The following is a 19,549-nucleotide window of genomic DNA, read 5'->3' on the forward strand; positions in this document are numbered from 1 at the left end:
AATCGGAGACCCTTGACACAGAGAGGGCAACTAGATATCCTGGGCCCAGAGAGGGGAACAAAATACTCTGGGCCCAGATAGGGCAACAAGACACCTTGGGCTCACATAGGGCAACTAGATACCCTGGACACAGAGAGGGCAACTTGATACCCTGGGCCCGTATAGAACAATCAGACACCCTGAACACAGAGAGGGCAACTAGATATCCTGGGCCCAGAGAGGGGAACAAAATACTCTGGGCCCAGATAGGGCAACAAGACACCCTGGGCCCAGATAGGGTAATTAGACACCCTGGACACAGAGAGGTCAACTAGATACCCTGGGCCCAGATAGGGTAATTAGACACACTGGACACAGATAGGGCAACTAGATACCCTGGGCCCGGATAGGGTAATTAGATACACTAGACACAGAGAGGGCAACATGACACCTTGGGCCCAGATAGAACAATCAGACACCCTGGACACAGAGAGGGCAACTAAATACCCTGGGCCCAGATAGGGTAATTAGACACCCTGGACACAGAGAGGTCAACTAGATACCCTGGGTCCAGATAGGGTAATTAGACACCCTGAACACAGAGAGGGCAACATGACACCTTGGGCCCAGATAGAACAATCAGACACCCTGGACACAGAGAGGGCAACTAGATACCCTGGACACAGAGAGGGTAATTAAACACCCTGGGCCCAGATAGAATAATCGGAGACCCTTGACACAGAGAGGGCAACATGACACCTTGGGCCCAGATAGAACAATCAGACAGCCTGGACACAGAGAGGGCAACTAGATATCCTGGGCCCAGATAGGGTAATTAGACACCCTGGACACAGAGAGGTCAACTAGATACCCTGGGCCCAGATAGAACAATCGGACAGCCTGGGCCCAGATAGAATAATCGGAGACCCTTGACACAGAGAGGGCAACTAGATACCTTGGGCCCAGATAGAACAATCATACACCCTTGACACAGAGAGGGCAACTAGATATCCTGGACACAGAGAGGGGAACAAAATACTCTGGGCCCAGAGAGGGCAACAAGACACATTGGACCCACATAGGGCAACCAGATACCGCGGACGCAGAAAGGTGAACAGGATACCTTTGGGCCCGGATAGGGCAACACGATATGCTGGGTCGAGACAGACAACTGGATACACTTGGCACAGATAGGGCAACTTACTAGATACCCTTGTAGACAGGGCAACGAACCATCATGGATGTCTATAGGACAACACGACACCCTGGTTGCAGATAGGTCAAGACGCCTGGTTCGAAATACATGGTCTCAAGGAGACAAGGTACAGGAAGCCGTGCACCATAGCCCTCTGTTAGAGAGTAATCCACTGCAATACACACTGGTCTTGTCTGATCACAGCGTCACTATTCCCACGCGATGTCCCATGTAGTATTCACCGTCAGCTGTCACGAGGTGATAGAAATGAGATCATAATGCTTTTGTTATAAATAAAGGCTATGGAGAATTCAAGAACCCCTGTTCTCAATGTTACGCCTGTCAATCAATGTACGTATTTTTTTGGCGGACGATCATTATGACGGGGAGAATTTATTGCAGTGTTTGGGACACTCAGACGCAGCAACCCTTTGATCAACGATGATTCCGGATAAGCAAACATTTTATTCCGCCATCTGTTTTCACTGCACCGTGAAAAAGCCGTGATTATCACACACTGATAGGAATTTAATGTGCCCAGTATTAACAACGAGACTTGGAACACACCAAACACATAAAATAGATATTACATTTATTAATGGAATTTGAATTTGTGTGACAAATGTCAATTTCTCTGTTTTGACCTTTTTTATGACAACATACGAACATTTATTTGATGAAAATGTCTGGCGAAACATAACACCATTTATTCCCTGAACGCGACAGGATCGATTGGCTATAAATCCCAGCCATGCTTGTTAACGGAGGCACTGTGATGTAGGCGCTAGGGACGGTACTTCAGTGGCTGCACATTCGTTGACGGCGGCTTCAACCCTATTCTGCAACTTCACCGACGGCAGGTTTGCCATGGGACAAGGAGAACCACGTGATGAAATATTGCGTTTAGAACACCTACGCTCTCACTCCGTTTGAGAGAGCCATTCTGTACATGGTCCTTTCGACACGAAGTGATACGTAAGTATGCCCATTTTATGTAGGATACTTTAAAGGCGGATTCACAAGTTTGCAAACACAGGTTGGCGGTAAACTCCGAAACCTTTGCCAACTTGTGTTTTCACACGACAAATATAAATATTGTTGTTGCATGTTTCCTCTTCATTTGTCTAAAATGCCGACGCCATTTTTTAATATTCGTAAATAAAAATCATGTGATCTCTAGGCAGTTGTAAGAAACCAATTTCTGTTTGGCAACTATTCACACGTCAAAATCGAGCTCTAAAATGATGGCTAAAATATTGGTGTTGGGTTGGAGTTGGGGATTGGTCGCGGAATGTAGTTAAGGATAAGGAACCGCGTTCGGCAGCTTGACCTCTGGGAGCTTCTAAGGTGTCGGGACCGCCTCCGTGGTCTAATGGTAGAGCGTCCGCCCGGAGAGCGGAAGGTCCGGGGTTTCGATCCCCAGCCGCGTCATACCAAAAGACGTTAAAAGATGGTACTTGTTGTTACCCTGTCTGGCGCTCGGCATTAAGGGGCTAAAACAAGGACTGATCGGCTCGGAGTCAGTATACTGTGTCTGTGGTATTCATGTTAAACTGCGGCATGGTACCTCAGTGGCCTAGCACTAAATCGGCATCAGTCCGGACTAGTACAAGCAGCCACACACACACACACACATATACGTGCATGCACGTCGCAATAATCTTGGACGCGACGTTAAACCCAATTTCATCTCACCTCTAAGGTGTCGGGCAGGACCGACAGCCTAGAAGCTCTAGTCGGTCCTCCCCGAAACTGAAGCACATGGGGTGTCTCCTTAGGCAAGGGACCTTGTTCGAAATATGCCTCTGTCGCCAGCAGTGAGTGGGTACCCGGTAGAATGTGATGGTAATGTGACTACAAACTTTTAGTCCCAAAGGCGGCTTGGGTTGTATACTCCCCAGTGAGCTGAGAATTTAAATTTCGTGTACACTGACCCATTAGACGGGGTAACAATGTAGCGCTCTGAGCATGTTGTGGGTGTGTACCCGGGTTTGCTACCAGGAATACAACTCTTCTGACAATCTGGGTAATATGGCGCATCATGAATATGCGCATTATTTTTACTAACACTTCCCCGGGATCTTAATGTGGATTTTCCAGCACGCGTTTGATGTTGACATGTCGCATCTACTAATATTAGAAAATATTAGCTCGGGTTTGGTGCTGAATACCCCAAGGTTAGAATCATCGAGTGAATGAGTGGAATTACACGCCGCTTTGTATTCCATTTATACCATGGCGTGTCAGCTTGATGTGGGAGGAATGACCGAAGGGATGCAGGTCTCAGGCGTTTACCACTTTGATGAAACCCACGAGCACGGGTATGTTGCTGACAAACCTAGAAACATAATCGGGGCGAACCGTTTGGAATTGGAAGCAGAGGCACTGCTATGCCCGGCTACCTGTGACCCTTTGGTAGATCTGTAACTCAGTTTATTTCACTTGGAAATTCAAAAGTATAAAATAAAACTGTAATACAATTATGGATATCTTATAGTGGGGCCCACAAACGCGTATTTGAACATTATTCCTGTCATAATCACGGCGTGTCAGCACAATATGGACGAAAAGCCTTAAGATAGGCATGTCTTAGGCGTTTACCACTTTAGTGAAACCCACAAGCAAGGGTACGATGCATCTTCTCGAGGCAAGGGAATTAACTGACTATAGAAGTCCAAGTGGACTGAATATCTCCCTCGCCTCGGGAAGATGGGGTCTGGTGCTGACAAACCATAGTTAAAGAGTAGGCGGATCTAGGATTTGAACCCAAACTAATAGAATTCCGGCTCGCCCGAAGGATGGCATTTTTGCACAGGAATATATGACTTGTATGGATAGTGGTGTACATTTTATATAGTTAAGTTAATCCTTTAACAGGGTATTTCTATAATTCATTGCATGAAATGTATGTGCTGTACGACATTTTACAACATAATATTTTCAGTAGACAGCAATTCGAAAAATTTATAAATATCTGGTTTTCTGTACCTATAAGGGCGCAAGTGTTCTCTACGCAAATGTTCTAATTCTGGACATATAAGAAGAACTCATATTCACTTTTAGATCTGTGTGTGTGGCAAAGTTTACATTCTGTCAATCCTTTTGGTATATTTTTGTATCTTCCTTGTTCATTCTGAAGCCTATGAGAAGAACATCTTATTGGTGTAAGGATTTTCTAAATGTAAGAAGTGTTTTCAAAAGATACGCTTCCGTTTTAAACTGGGACTTGATACTTACATGGTATCAGATATTGGTGATAGTAGAAGTGTCTCGTACCATTTTTGAATATACGTATCCTTCAGTCTTTGGGGGAATAATGGATATTCAACGTTTTGGCTTTAAAGGTTTCTTTATAGACGATACCCAGTTTACATTTCCGCGACTCTCGTATGCACATCACCTTCATATCATAACACTATTTTGGATATCTATAGTAAGGCTATTGTAATAATCGTAACAAATATTTCATCATTTTTACCTGTGCATTTGACAATAGAGGGACTATATCGGTTACACCATAAACCGTTGCATTTGGAGGGTTGGTTTTAACTCCCAGAAGTCACGTTCATGCATATGTAATGTTGTCATACCTAATACCTCAGCACCATGTAACAGAATCGGATTTATTTTTCTATCAAATACTTTAAAAAACACATTAAAATGGATGCCAGCAAATGTTTACAGATGTTTTCACACACACGCGAAGTGATACTTGGCATTAGCTTCACGGCAATGTAACGTCAATAAGTAGAGATTTGCGGGAGTTGATGTGTCGTGAACACGCACTGGGTGTGGCACACACCTACCCACGTAGTCCCGCATTCGTTACACTGTTCATGTCCACCCTGAGTGTGTGAGTGTGTGTGAGTGTGTGTGTGAGTGTGTGTGAGTGTGTGTGTGAGTTTGTGAGAGAGTGTGTGAGTATGTGAGTGTGTGTGTGTGTGTGTGTGAATGAGTGTGTGAGTGTGTGTGTGAGGGTGTGAGTATGTGTGTGAGTGTGTGTGTGTGTGTGTGTGAGTTTGTGAGAGAGCGTGTGAGTATGTGAGTGTGTGTGTGTGTGTGTGTGTGAGTGAGTGTGTGTGTGAGTGTGTGTGAGTGTGTGTGTGAGTGTGTGTGAGTGTGTGTGTGAGTTTGTGAGAGAGTGTGTGAGTATGTGAGTATGTGTGTGTGTGAGTGAGTGAGTGTGTGAGTGTGTGTGTGAGGGTGTGAGTATGTGTGTGAGTGTGTGTGTGTGTGTGAGTGTGTGTGTGAGTTTGTGAGAGAGCGTGTGAGTATGTGAGTGTGTGTGTGTGTGTGTGAGTGTGTGAGTGTGTGTGTGAGTGTGTGAGTATGTGTGTGAGTGTCTGTGAGTATGTGTGTGAGTGTGTGTGAGTATGTGTGTGAGTGTGTGTGTGAGTGTGTGTGTGAGTGTGTGTGAGTATGTATTTGTGTGAGTGTGTGAGTGTGTGAGTATGTATGTGAGTGTGTGTGTGTGTGAGGGTGTGAGTATGTGTGTGTGAGTGTGTGTGAGTCTGAGTGTGTGTGAGTGTGTGTGAGTGTGAGTGTGTGTGTGAGTGTGTGTGTGAGTGTGTGTGTGTGTGTGTGTGTGTGTGTGTGAGTCTGAGTGTGTGTGAGTGTGTGTGAGTGTGTGTGAGTGTGGGAGCGGTGGGAGCATGTGACAAATATATAAAGTTAAACAATATTCAGGGACTCGGAGGGGTTGCTTTTTTAATTTTAATTTTTCTAATTTTGGGGGGCGAGGGGTAGGCTGGGGATGGGGTGTGTGGGGCTTTGTGGGGTGTGTGTGCTGTCCTGAGACCACCCTACCCGCACAACCACCACCAACGCTACCAGTCGCTTAACACGCATGTTCAATAGTCACCTGGCGTCGAATAAGCATGGTCTCGCAGCTTGTCGGACACAAACACCGATCATTTTTTTAAATTACATCTCTCCTTCCCTTCATTGTCAATTAAATGTTCAGTGAATTACGCATTGACACTACACGCATAACTGTATCAACTTGCTTATATTTGTATCACATTACGAAAAGGTTAACACCCTTCCTTTAAATTGTACCAAACGCCAATCAAACGTAGGGGTTCCTGTTCAATATTTTATCTTCAATTACATCAAATCGCCCACTCCTAACTCCCAGGGTCTGTGACTTCCTACTTGGCTCATGTTCGGAGTTTGTCGACTGCAACGCCGCAGTCAGTCCTCACAGTCACTGTCAATCACAGGTACATTGAACCCAGGCCAGGTGTCACGCTCAATCTGTGGGAATGGTATTGCGACTTATCGCTAAGTGCTTAATGGGAAACCACTTACAATAAATGTTACCGTGAGTTGCCATAGCGACAGAGGTACATACTGTTTAATCAGTAGACAGTACGGACTCGCTCTCGCGTCATAGAGACTACTAAATGAGATTACAGTACTTGTACTTCCTTTACCAACACATTACATTCTGAACGTGCATTTAAATTGGTAAACCTGATGCCACTGTAAAGTTATAGGTAAATTATATAGCCTAGTGGATGTGCACTATTTACGTTTTGTCACTGGGTTGGGTCGTAGCGAGGACATTCGTGAACGATCGTACAGTTAAACTGTCTAACTTTTCTCAATGTATGATAAAACGCTAAGGTCAAGATAAAAGGGTCTTAAGGATCAGAAAAAAACGTTTTTGTATGCATTCGTGCTTGGGAATTTCCAGGGGTTTCCCAAAGAATGTGGAAGTAGTCCGTCGGTGTTGACGTCATTTCAAGAATACAGTCTCGTGAAAAACGTATGAACGTCAAATAATGTCGTTCATAGGCTTATGAACCTTAGTTTCGGGGTCATGTGACCGGTCTCTCTTCGAATGGAAAACCGTATATCGTGTTAACTTCAAATATAGAGATTATGGGAGCTCCGACGTTCATACAGTTAGGCTCTCACCCCATGAAGGTCCATTCTCCAATGAACTCACGCAATGAATGTCAATTCTTATATTTTGTATCACAATTTTTACCTCACAGGATGTAGGCCACGATCTAAACACAATGTCATTTAGTACGTATTTACACTGACAGCCATACAACAACTAGCTATATCGCGGACTAAAATAGTTCCTCAAAAAGAGAGGTGACGTGAGCGTCTGTATGCACAACTTGCTCTTCAGAAACATTTTACGCAACACATGTATACAATAATATCACTATTAGATGAGAAAGGTCTACTTTAGTACGTCAGTCACAATGACAGCGCGTCGTAATACATTTTACATCAAGTACAAGACGTCAAAATGGCCGACATGATAAACGTGACGGGAGAGATTTCGGAACTTGTTAATGTACCTGTGACGGTTGTATGTTTTAGTCATCATTGATTAATTGGCCGATCATTGAAAGGCGATTAAAGATGTGTCAAATAGACATTAGGGGAAACTCATAGATTGCTGTAGACTGTCACTGTCAGCCTAGATACGGATCGAGTCGATACTACGATAGTTTCGATTGGCATTTCTTCCTTTTGTTCACTAGGATGGGTCGTAGCGAGGATGTTCGTGAACGATCGTGCATTTAAACTCACTGACGTTTCTCAATGTATACCAAAACGCCGAGTTCAAGATTTAAGGGTCTAAATGATCAGACAGAATTCCCAGGAGTTTCCCTAAGAAAGTAGTCCGTCAGTGTTGACGTCATTACAAGAACACGGTCTCGTGAGAATCGTATGAACGTCACATCGTGTCGTTCATACACATATAAACGTCAATTTCGCGGTCAGGTGACCGACCTCTCGTCTAATTGAAAAACCGTATATCTACATACATACATACACACATACATACATACATACATACATACATACATACATACATACATACATACATACATACATGCACACAACTCTGCATAGCGAATCGCAGCGCGTTAGCGCGACTTGGCCACCCGTGCCCCCGGATACAAATAGAAAGAATACTATTGGTTGATTAGATCTTCATTACAATAAACCCAAAGATGCTATCATAGTCGTTGTATATTTTCTTATATCAAGGGGGCACGTGTGGCCCTGTCGTCTAAGGCGCCCTAGGGCACGCTTGAAACCTATGATAGTGGGTTCGAATCCCGGTTCGCCCCAATTATGTTTCTAGGTTTGTCAGCACCATACCCGTGCTCGTGGGTTTCACCGAAGTGGTAAACGTCTGAGACCTGCATCACTTCGGGCTTTCCTCCCACATTAAGCTGACACGCAGTGATATAACTGGAATAATGTTAAAAGCGGCGTTAAACCCCACTCACTCACGCACTTATATCAAACATGGTTGAATTCGGAGAAATCACGGGAATACGTAGATTCTGGAAGTAGGCAAAATATTCTCTTGATTTCTACCTTACTTATACTACTGCTACCGCCATGCCTGCGGATATCCATACATAACACATGAAACACACCTTTCACAAAGCCATTCTATGTAATTCCATCAAGCTGATAGCTGAAGCTATTATGCATCAATACATCACACGTCCTGTTCTGCAAGGTACCGACATGGGCACATGTTTTGCAGGGATGGTGGGACGATACCATCAGTACGCAGGACCCTAGAGATAATGTAAATGCTGACAGAGACACTGTTGTTAATGCACGACTGGATGCATAGTATAACAGGAACGACAGTTCAATGCCGAAATGGATCAATATTGCATTCCCTTTGAAATGAATATACGTTTCTCGAGGCAAGGGAGCTCACACTTCCCGAGGCAAGGGAGTTCACTCTTCCCGAGGCAAGGGAGTTCACTCTTCACGAGGCAAGGGAGTTCACTCTTCTCGGGGCAAGGGAGTTGGCCTCAGCCCACAGTTATCCCCCCTAAGTTTTACCATGAACCGGAAGGAAAATAGGAGAATATAGTGCCCTGTTCAAATGGGCTGTTCAGCCTGTGCCAATTTTTAGGAGTGACTTGTGATAGCTTAAATGAAAGATTAGACATTGTAGTATGTTGCCAAGGCCGCAAGTTGAAGGCCGCTCTGTGTGTTTCGGCTCGAAACTTCCGGTGAGCACTGTTGACAGTGGTTACCGCGAAAGGGGGCTGGTCAATACAGGCCGAAACTTTGTGTATTAAGTGACAAGTGGCAGGTTGGTCAGCATGCAACAGGAGAACGGCCTACGACCGATAATAATTATGGTGGGCTGTCATGTCACTGTAGATAGCAAAGAAGGAAATTAATTGTGGTCTGAGGCCATTTCACGTTTCCCGAGGCAAGGGAGTTCACTCTTCCCGAGACAAGGGTGTTCACTGACTATTAAACAGTACAGTGAAAACCGGACTTTTATAGTCAGTTACCTCCCTTGCCTTGAGGAGGATGCTTTGTTATGAAAATAATGGTATGGAGAAGTCACGATTACCACTCAATCCATTCAAATTCTGGAATCAACAGTGTCGAGTGATTTCTCCGACTTAAACCATGTTATGGTTGATACATAATTCATAATTTTGCATATTCTGATAATGACCTCCAGTTGCGTCGGTTTTATGTGTTAGAATTCTTGGTTCAGAATCAACTGCACCAATGGCGTGATTTCGTCGTGACGGTTTATCAACGGTGCCTTATGAATCATCACTGTCACATGAGTTTGTGAGTGTGGTTTATGTGGTTTAGAAATATTGAATAATATTACAGCGGGTGACTCCAGAAATGGACTTCACGCATTGAACCCATGATGGGAACGGAACGCCGGGCCTTAGCGTGACGAGCGAACGTTCCATCCACCAAGTTCCGCCACATTAACTTAATTGTCCGGAAAAGAGAGTATACACTCGTTAATTGGATTGCACCAAAAAGTGACAAACGTCATCAAAACGTTACTGGACTGGAGACAGTCGCCGAAACACTGCAAAGTTAAGGTCCAAAACACAACCATGACACCCGTATTTAATACACCTCCATCGAATAACCATTTATTTGTTTCTTGAATATAAGCCACCATCAAACATGAATCAATATTTTCTTTTGCCCCAATCTCATTAAAATCAGATCTTAGTTCGCGCTTTCGCTAAACAAAGATCTGAGGACATCCCATTACGGGTCACGTTAGAACGACCTTTCATCCAACCAATCAGAGCGTCGCTTACCAGATCATGAAAGTGACAGTCGTAATGTGTTTTCTAATCATGCAACCACAATATATATTATCACGGGGTATTCCGAACGACAGTTACGGGTTTTATGATTATATCCATACAATCTAGGCCATCTATAAGCCATACCAGAATGTTCTTCTTATCAGTTTTAAATTTTTTAATCGAGTATTTGTCAAAATATGTTTCGAAGAGTAGTCGCCAATTTGAAACTAGTGTCGTAGAGCTTGAGAAAGCTGCCCTCTGATTGGCCAATGTCGATTTCTTGTCAGTCATTTCATTGGTCGGTCAAATTTCGCGAAAGGTCATTCTGACGTAACCCGTAATGGGATGTCCTCAGATCTTTGTTTAGCGGTAGCGAAGACTAAGATCTGATTTTAATGAGATTGCTTTTGCCTGGCAGTGTATACGAACCTCTATACATTATCGAAAATACGCCCCCGACATTGGCTTTGACAAACTCTAAGAACGGTGACAGTTTATTTAATTTCTTTTCTTTCAATAGGCATCTCACCAGCCGATGTGACAGCAATGGAGAAAGTTAGGATCTGTGTTGGAGGGACTCATTTTGTCACTACCAGAGACACATTAAATAAGTATCCAAGAACACGATTGGCTGAACTGAATAAGTCATGTGATAATTTTGACGAATCAGAAAATGAGTATTATTTCGACCGGGATCCATCTGTGTTTGCTTGCATTCTCAACTTGTACAGGACAAAAGAACTTCATGTTACTCAAGCCTTGTGTGGGAATGCTGTCAGAAATGAGCTCAGTTTTTGGAAGATCCCTGAAACAGTTATCGCCCCCTGTTGTTGGCGGACTCTCCACCAGGTGGACCAGGACAAGGAAATACTGGATTCTTTGAATGAAGGCAGCAAGAAGGTCATGATGGAAAACACCTCTTTAAGGTGTTGTCAGTCTTTGCGCTTGCGTGTATGGAAGTGCATGGAACAGCCAAATTCTTCCCTGACAGCAAAGGTAAATCTTAATTGTGAATGTTTTTGTTTGTTTGTTGTTTAACTCCGCATTCTGCAATAATTTAGCAATATGACTGCTGCAGGTAAATAATTATGTCTGGAAACCAGTGGTTGATGTTATGAGCATGGTCCCACGTAGTTGAGGTACGATTACACCAATCAACCAAGTTACCGAGCCTGACCCCCGCACCAAACAGACCTTCCTACAACATGCATTGGATCCTGGGCATCGCTTCGGGGACAATGATAGATGAGAAGTGTGTGTTTGTTTGTTGTCTAACGCCGCACTCAGCAATATTCCAGCTATATGACAGCGGGTTGGACCAGACAATACAGTAATTGATATCATGAGCACCGATCCACGCAATTGGGATACGATGACATGCATCAACCAAGTCAGCGAGTCTGACCAGCCTGACCACCCGACCCAATTAGTCGCGTCTTACATGACTCATGAAAAGCATCGGTTGCTAAAGACCTATTCCAGATCTGCACGGATCGAGCAGTGTTTGCAGTTACCCCCGCATTTAAGCTAGTGACGTGCATGATTTATTAGATACTGTTCAAAGGAAGTTGGGGATCATAGGTATTTTGGGGGATATATTTATTAAATATCAATCTTCACTACAACAAATACAAATATACTAAAAAATATTCACGATCCCCAACGTTTAGGCTCAGTATATTTGGTCAGTCAGTTTGAGAGAATGTATGGTGATTTCAGAGGACGGGTGTACAATGTTAGACAGGCTCAATGTTGACTAGTGTTACTCGGGCGCTCCAGCCGAGGCGATAAATGGTTTAGAATTTCCCGAATGGACAAAAATCACGATTATAGCGTTCAGGCAACATCGTTTCTGTGAACCTCGTTCGTCCGATCGCTTGACGTTCCTTTTGTTGTTTGCTACTGTATTGAACCCCGAATATGTGTTATCTTTTTAAAAAAATGTTTAAAGATTACCTATTTCCTATTTCTGCATACATTGTGTAATTCTCTATATACGAAGTACGTCTTTGTTTTTTGATACTTGATTTGAGTTTTCTATTCAATATAACTTATTTCTTCTGACCAGGTCAGTTTATCATGATAAATGGGTAATTTATAAAATTCAGACTTGCGACAAATTAGTATTTTTATATTGTGTATGGAATGATGATCAGAAAGTAAAGAACTGTACTTGGTTTTAATCAGCAATTGTTTTAGTTGTTTCGTAGTATTCAAGTATTTCCCTTTGAATCAGTTTAAAATGACTGATTAATTCATTTCTACTTTGTAAATAATTTGTTTTGTGATTTACATTCACTGGATTGTTGTGTTTTCCTTTAAATCCAAGAATAATATTTTCCTTTGTAAATTGCACCTTTCCTTCCGTTATATTTCCAAGCCAACTGGTCACTTCCTTCCATACATGTATACCATACAACTTACCGAGGCAAGGGCGTTAACTCCATACAAGTGGAAATTGGACGTTTTTAGTCAATTAACTCCCTTTCCTCGGGAAGATGTCCATATACTTGTCACAAAACATATGAATGATTGTTTCAATTCACTTCTTTGCAGATTGGGCATAATGGAGAGTCTAATATCAAATTGTGTGTAAAACACTATTTGTTGTAGGCGTACTATGAGATATTTATTTTGAAACCATCTTAGATTATTCCTCGAGAATAGATTATTTAATTTTAGTAGGAGAAGAGATTTCAATACTACAGTTCTGCCTCCTCTTGTCAAAGTTCGAATGTTTTAAGTTGATCTGTAAAATTCATATTAACCATTTTAAGGAGTTCAATATCAAAATCTATACCTGATAATTTAAACTTTGTTTTGTGACCAATCCAGCTACTACATAGTTTATAGCGGCAAAAGTCCACATTAGATTAGTTTTTTCTGTCAGAAAATCCAGCAAAACAATTTAGCGTATTCATTGCTGCACAGAGGCATTTTGGGGGCACGGGTGGCCCAGTCGTCTAAGGCGCCGCGATTCGCTGAGCAGAGTTGCGTTTTTATCCATTTTTGAATATTTGGACCGAAATTAAAAATTGAAGCACGTTTTGAATAAAAGTCTGTTAATACCAGGAGTCCCGGAAGCTGATAAGATTCAGTGTAGTTCATCATATCATAAATAAATCTAGTTATTTTTCCTATATAACGCTGCCATGGACAAAACCTTTCCGATCTTCATTTATAATCAAAGGCAATAGTTTTTTAATCCTATTTAATATAACAGTTGATGCCAATTTAATGGGTTTATTTTATATATATATATGCTTAGGTCATTCCAGAAAAAGAAAAAAACAAAAAAAACTTCAAAATCTCTAAGTGGTACCGTAGCGTACAAGGCCTGGGCTTTTTCATTTGATATTTTTATATTGATTTAAGAGTTTCTTCATGTGCTAACCCCCGTTCCAAGGTTTGTGGGGCGGTCAGGTAGCCTAGTGGTTAAAGCGTTAGCTCGTCACGCCGAAGACCCGGGTTCGATTCCCGACATGGGTACAATATGTGAAGCCCGTTGCTGGTGTCCCCCACCGTGATATTGCTGGAATATTGCTAAAAGCGGCGTAAAACCTCACTCACTCACTCCAAGGTCTGTGAAACATTTGTCTTATTATTTTGACACTTCTGTTTCGGCAAATAGTTCAGAATGTAGGCTATCTTGAATTTACATGAATCCACATATTATTACCGATGGGATGAGACACACTACTGGAAACAATAACGCTTCTAACATGATATTTACATATCCTCAGTGATGAATACATATATAAATACCTTTCTTAGCTAAATATACAACGTGAACGCCAGAGAAGAATCAGTCCTGATTTTCTGACGAAAAAATTCCATTGGGTTCACAAGCCAAATTAGCACTGAAAGTTATATCAGGCAGTCAGTGAGTAGGGTTTTACGCCGCTTTTAGCAATATTCCAGCAATATCACGGCGGGGGACACCAGAAATGGGCTTCACACATTGTACCCATGTCGGGAATCGAACCCGGGTCTTCGGCGTGACGAGCGAACGCTTTAACCACTAGGCTACCCGACCGCCCCTGAAAGTTATGTGAATGGATCAGTGATGACACCAGATGTTCGCTCGCGGAAAGTGACAAGCATATCCTGCCCTACCAGTAGCAGCCGCCATTCCCACAATTTGCATAAAATTGTTGCCGGACTATTGATGGGCCTGGCTGTGTTTATTTTATTATGCAGCCTTTATATTATTTTTTTCTTTATGTGCCTATTCATTGATATATTTTTTTTAATTGTGTATGAACATTCATTGTATGTTCTGGCGTTTGTTATATATACTCTTCAAAAAAAGAAACTTGACATAGATGTAAAACCACTTTTTGCCAAACATCTAAAATAATTACATTAAATGAGAACCAAATAAGTCAAACAGAAAGGTGATGTGTCTATAATTCGCGAAAACACATGCAAAGCACATAAACGTAGCGTTTGGGGATCAATTTTACAGCTTCATTCAAACGCAACCGCCTGTAAAAAACGTTCAGCACAGGATCCTGCATTTAGGCATGCAGGCCCCCCTGCTGAATGGGTATAAAAATCCACATCAACGGCTGTTCATACAGTCCTTATAACGGCAGTAGAGGCGGTGACAGAATGCCAAGACTGAATGCAGCTCAACGGAACAACGCCATTGGGAGATTACAAGCTGGAGCAACTCAGCAAGAAGTGGCCAGGCACTTTGGCGTATCCAGACAGACAATCTCCGCACTGTGGACCCGATACAACAACACCAACAGAGTTGACGACAGACCAAGGTCAGGAAGACCAAGGGTGACAACCCAAGCACAAGATTGATACATCCGGCTTCGACACCTCCGAGACCGCACTACCACAGCCACGTCTACAACCACACTGATCACTGGGGTACGCAGAATATCAGATCAAACGGTACGCAACAGACTGAGGGAGGCTAGACCTTTTGCACGAAGACCTGTTCGACGTCATGTATTGACCCCACGTCATCTGGCGGACCGTCTGCTTTGGTGCCAACAGAGGGTTAGATGGGCACGTGCAAGGTGGAGAAATGTACTGTTTACTGACGAGTCCCGTTTCCTACTCACACGTGCTGATGGGCGCGCACGTGTCTACAGACGTCGGGGTGAACGTTACGCCCCCAACTGTGTGCAGCAGGTTGTCCCATTTGGCGGCGGGAGTGTCATGGTATGGGCCGGAATTCATCACGGTGGTAGGATGCCTCTCGTGCATGTGGCAGGTGCATTGACAGGTGTGCGTTACAGAGACTTGACCCTACAGCCTTACGCTCTTCCTCACGTCAACGTTCATAGCGGACAGTTCCAGCAGGACAACGCTCGACCGCACATTGCACGTGTTTGTCAGGACTTCTTACAGCACAACAACATCCAGACATTACCTTGGCCAGCCCGGTCACCAGATTTGTCCCCGATTGAGCATCTGTGGGACGAGTTGGATCGACCCGTTCGCAAAAGGAATCCACCGCCCCAAACACTTCCGGCGCTTCTTGATGCACTTCAGCATGAATGGCAGCACATCCAACAGCGTGTTATTGACAACTTGATTGCATCTATGGGTCGTCGGTGTCAAGCGGTGATTGATGCACGTGGTGGGCACAACCGATTCTGACATTTCCTGTACCCCTGTGACATTAACTGTATCGTGTACGTGTGTCTGTCTAGGTGACACGATTAATGTTTTGAACATTGTGTACATTGATCTTCAATTATGGTTTCTGTGTCCTATTTTGAAACAATCGCATTATATTACATTTTGAAAGTCAGTGTCAAGTTTCTTTTTTTGAAGAGTATATTTTCACATAATAGTTCTTAGCTTTTGACTCAGACATCACAAACACATAGCAGAGTACAGATCTTAGGTTACATTTGATTATGTTGTCTTTGATGTTTACAATTTCCTCTAGGACTGCGAAGAAATATGAACCTTAAAACTAATCAAAAGAGATACTTAGTTAATAAAGAGCCCTCATTAGAATTGGTCTTCAACAACCCATGCTTGTCTCCCTCTTTGAAGATCCGGGTTAGAATTGGTCTTCAGCAATCCATGCTTATCGTAATAGGCGACCACCCAGCGAGAACGGCTGGAAAGGATCGGTGACTTAGTTGATGCATGTCATCGTATCCCAGTTGCGTAGATCGATGCAATAATGGTTTTCCGATTCTCCCTACCCGTCTAAACGTCTAAGACCTAAATTGCCTCAGGCTTAATTAAAGGTGGCACACCGTGATACAACTGAAATACTGTGTGACGCCCATTTCTTGTGTCCCCCGCCGTGATTTTGCTGGAATATTGCGAAAAGCGGCGTAAAACCATACTCACTCACTCACTCAAAGCGGCGTTAAAACAAAGCCACCCACTTACTCTATTCTGACCATGTTTGCAGGACGTGTTTACCTTTTTCGCGAAACCCGGTGTCATAAGCGGTTTTCAGTGATCCATTCATATAATTTACACCACTATTTTGCCTTGTACGCCTAATGGAATCAGTTTCGTCGGATAACCGAGACTGGTTATTCCCTGGCGTTGACGTTTTAGATTTATAATTAACTCTAATCATAAAACATTGCTGTTGTGTTTCAGATCTGGAACGTCGTGCTGGCGCTGATGATACTCCTGGCGTCGATGGTCTATTGTTTGGACACAGAGCCAAGTTTTAGAATCATGCCGGAAAACGGGACCGAGGAGTACTGGACTTATGTGTACGCCCAGAAAACAAACATTGACAACAGAGTTCTTCTACTCCTCTTCACGGACTATAACAAAGTAATATATATACTGGACTTCGTATGTCTTATCTTCTTTACTGCAGAGTTGACAGTGCATCTGCTGGTCTGCCCAATACTACGTTTGTTCTTCTGCAGCATCATCAACTGGATTGACATCTTGACCGTTCTCATAGGCTGGTCTGTGTTTACATTGGAAGAAGCCAGCAATGAGGATCTGTTCGAAGATGTCAAAACCGCGTTTTATATCTATTTGGTCTTTAAGAGTCTCTATGCAATCCGAATTTTTAGGATTTTCCGCCTGATGCAGAGTAATTCCAACTTACGTATAATCTTTCTGTCCTTGATGGAATGCAAGAGGGAGCTCATCCTTCTCGTTCTTTCATTTTTCATTTTAGCAACAATTTTTGGATCATTCGAGTATTTTTGTGAAGGAACAAATGGCAAGTTTAAATCTATACCGCTTGCAATATGGTGGGCCCTGGTGACAATGACAACGGTTGGTTATGGTGACATGTACCCTACAACGCCCTGTGGATACGCCATTGGGTCTGTCTGTGCATTATTTGGTGTTTTAGCCCTAACACTTCCGGTTGCTGTTATTGCCACCCACTTCAGTGATTACTATGTAGTTAATCAGTGGAGGTCCAAGGCCAAGAAAAGAAAAGAACCTACTGTTATCTGGTGAGAGTGAGTGAGTGAGGTTTTTCGACGCTCTGAGCAATATCAGGGCGGGGGAACACCATACATGAGCTTCACACATTGTATACCTGTGGATAACAAACCCGGACCTTCGGGCTACCCAACCTCCCCGTTATCTGGTAAGAATGAATACCACATGCTTTCATAGTAGGAGCACGGACCGAACGTAGATTCTCCAAGAGAGAGTGATAACAGCTGATGTTGGGATTACACCATTGATTCTTCTTTGGTACTAACTTTTCAAGAGTCAGTTCTAAATGTTTACACTATGGAAACATCATTGGTTCCGTCTGTGATTAATTCTTCAAGAGTCAATGCTACATGTTTATTTTGTGGATATACCATTGTCTTTGTACTAATGCTTGCCGTAAAAGGCGACTATGCTTGTCGTAAGAGGCGACTAACCGGATCGAGTGGTTAGGCTCGCTGACTTAGTTGATGCGTGTCATCGTATCCCTATTGCGTGGATCAATCCTCATGATGTCAATCACTGGATTGTCTGGGCCAGACTCGATTATTTACAGACCGCCGTCATACAGCTGGTGTATTTCTGAGTGCGGCGTTTAACAAAAAAAAAAAAAAATACTTCTTCAAGAGCGGGTGCCAAATGTGTATATTGTGAACACACCATTGGTTCCATCCGTGCATTAATCCTCGCAGAATAAGTGCTAAATGTATACATTGTGGCTACGCAATGGCACTTATTCTTGAAGAAGTAGTGTTATATGTTTTTACTGTGAACATACCATTAGTGGATACACATATGCACTTAACCATGCACATCTTATGTTATATGTTTACACTGAGGATACATCACTGGTTCTTTTTTGTACTAATTTTTGGATGGGTGCTGAATGTATATATTGTGAACACGCTATTTAATCCGTCAGTGCATTAATCCTGCAAGAATTAGTGCTAAATGTACATATTATGAACACACCATTGATTCTGCCTATGTACTACGTCTTCTAGAATTAGTGCTAAATGTATACGTTATGAACACACCATTGATTCTGCCTTTGTACTACGTCTTCAAGAATTAGTGCTAAATGTTTACGTTATGAACACACCATTGATTCTGCCTATGTACTACGTCTTCAAGAATTAGTGCTAAATGTATACGTTATGAACACACCATTGATTCTGCCTTTGTACTACGTCTTCAAGAATTAGTTCTAAATGTATACGTTATGAACACACCATTGATTCTGCCTATGTACTACGTCTTCAAGAATTAGTGCTAAATGTAAACGTTATGAACACACCATTGATTCTGCCTATGTACTACGTCTTCAAGAATTAGTGCTAAATGTATACGTTATGAACACACCATTGGTTCTGCCTATGTACTACGTCTTCAAGAATTAGTGCTAAATGTATACGTTATGAACACACCATTGATTCTGCCTATGTACTACGTCTTCAAGAATTAGTGCTAAATGTATACGTTATGAACACACCATTGATTCTGCCTATGTACTACGTCTTCAAGAATTAGTGCTAAATGTATACATTTAGTACACACCATTGATTCTGCCTATGTACTACGTCTTCAGGAATTAGTGCTAAATGTATACATTTAGTACACACCATTGATTCTGCCTATGTACTACGTCTTCAAGAATTAGTGCTAAATGTATACGTTATGAACACACCATTGATTCTGCCTTTGTACTACGTCTTCAAGAATTAGTGCTAAATGTATACGTTATGAACACACCATTGGTTCTGCCTATGTACAACGTCGTCAAGAATTAGTGCTTAATGTATACATTTAGTACACACCATTGATTCTGCCTATGTACTACGTCTTCAGGAATTAGTGCTAAATGTATATGTTATGAACACAC

General features: G+C 42.6%; 1 protein-coding gene across 1 annotated transcript; it reads left to right on the forward strand.

Annotated features, from left to right (window-relative positions):
- Positions 1–1,872: 1,872 nt before the first annotated feature.
- LOC124137836 (potassium voltage-gated channel protein egl-36-like) lies at positions 1,873–18,122 on the forward strand. The gene is made up of 3 exons (XM_046504304.2): positions 1,873–2,149; positions 10,781–11,256; positions 16,855–18,122. Exons 2-3 carry the CDS (start codon positions 10,807–10,809, stop codon positions 17,683–17,685), a joined length of 1,281 nt encoding a protein of 426 aa, XP_046360260.2. The 5' UTR covers positions 1,873–2,149; positions 10,781–10,806; the 3' UTR covers positions 17,686–18,122.
- Positions 18,123–19,549: the final 1,427 nt, after the last annotated feature.

Source organism: Haliotis rufescens, unplaced genomic scaffold (genome assembly GCF_023055435.1).
Source record: "Haliotis rufescens isolate VD_foot unplaced genomic scaffold, xgHalRufe1.0.p SCAF_57, whole genome shotgun sequence".
Classification (NCBI taxonomy): Eukaryota; Metazoa; Mollusca; class Gastropoda; order Lepetellida; family Haliotidae; genus Haliotis; species Haliotis rufescens.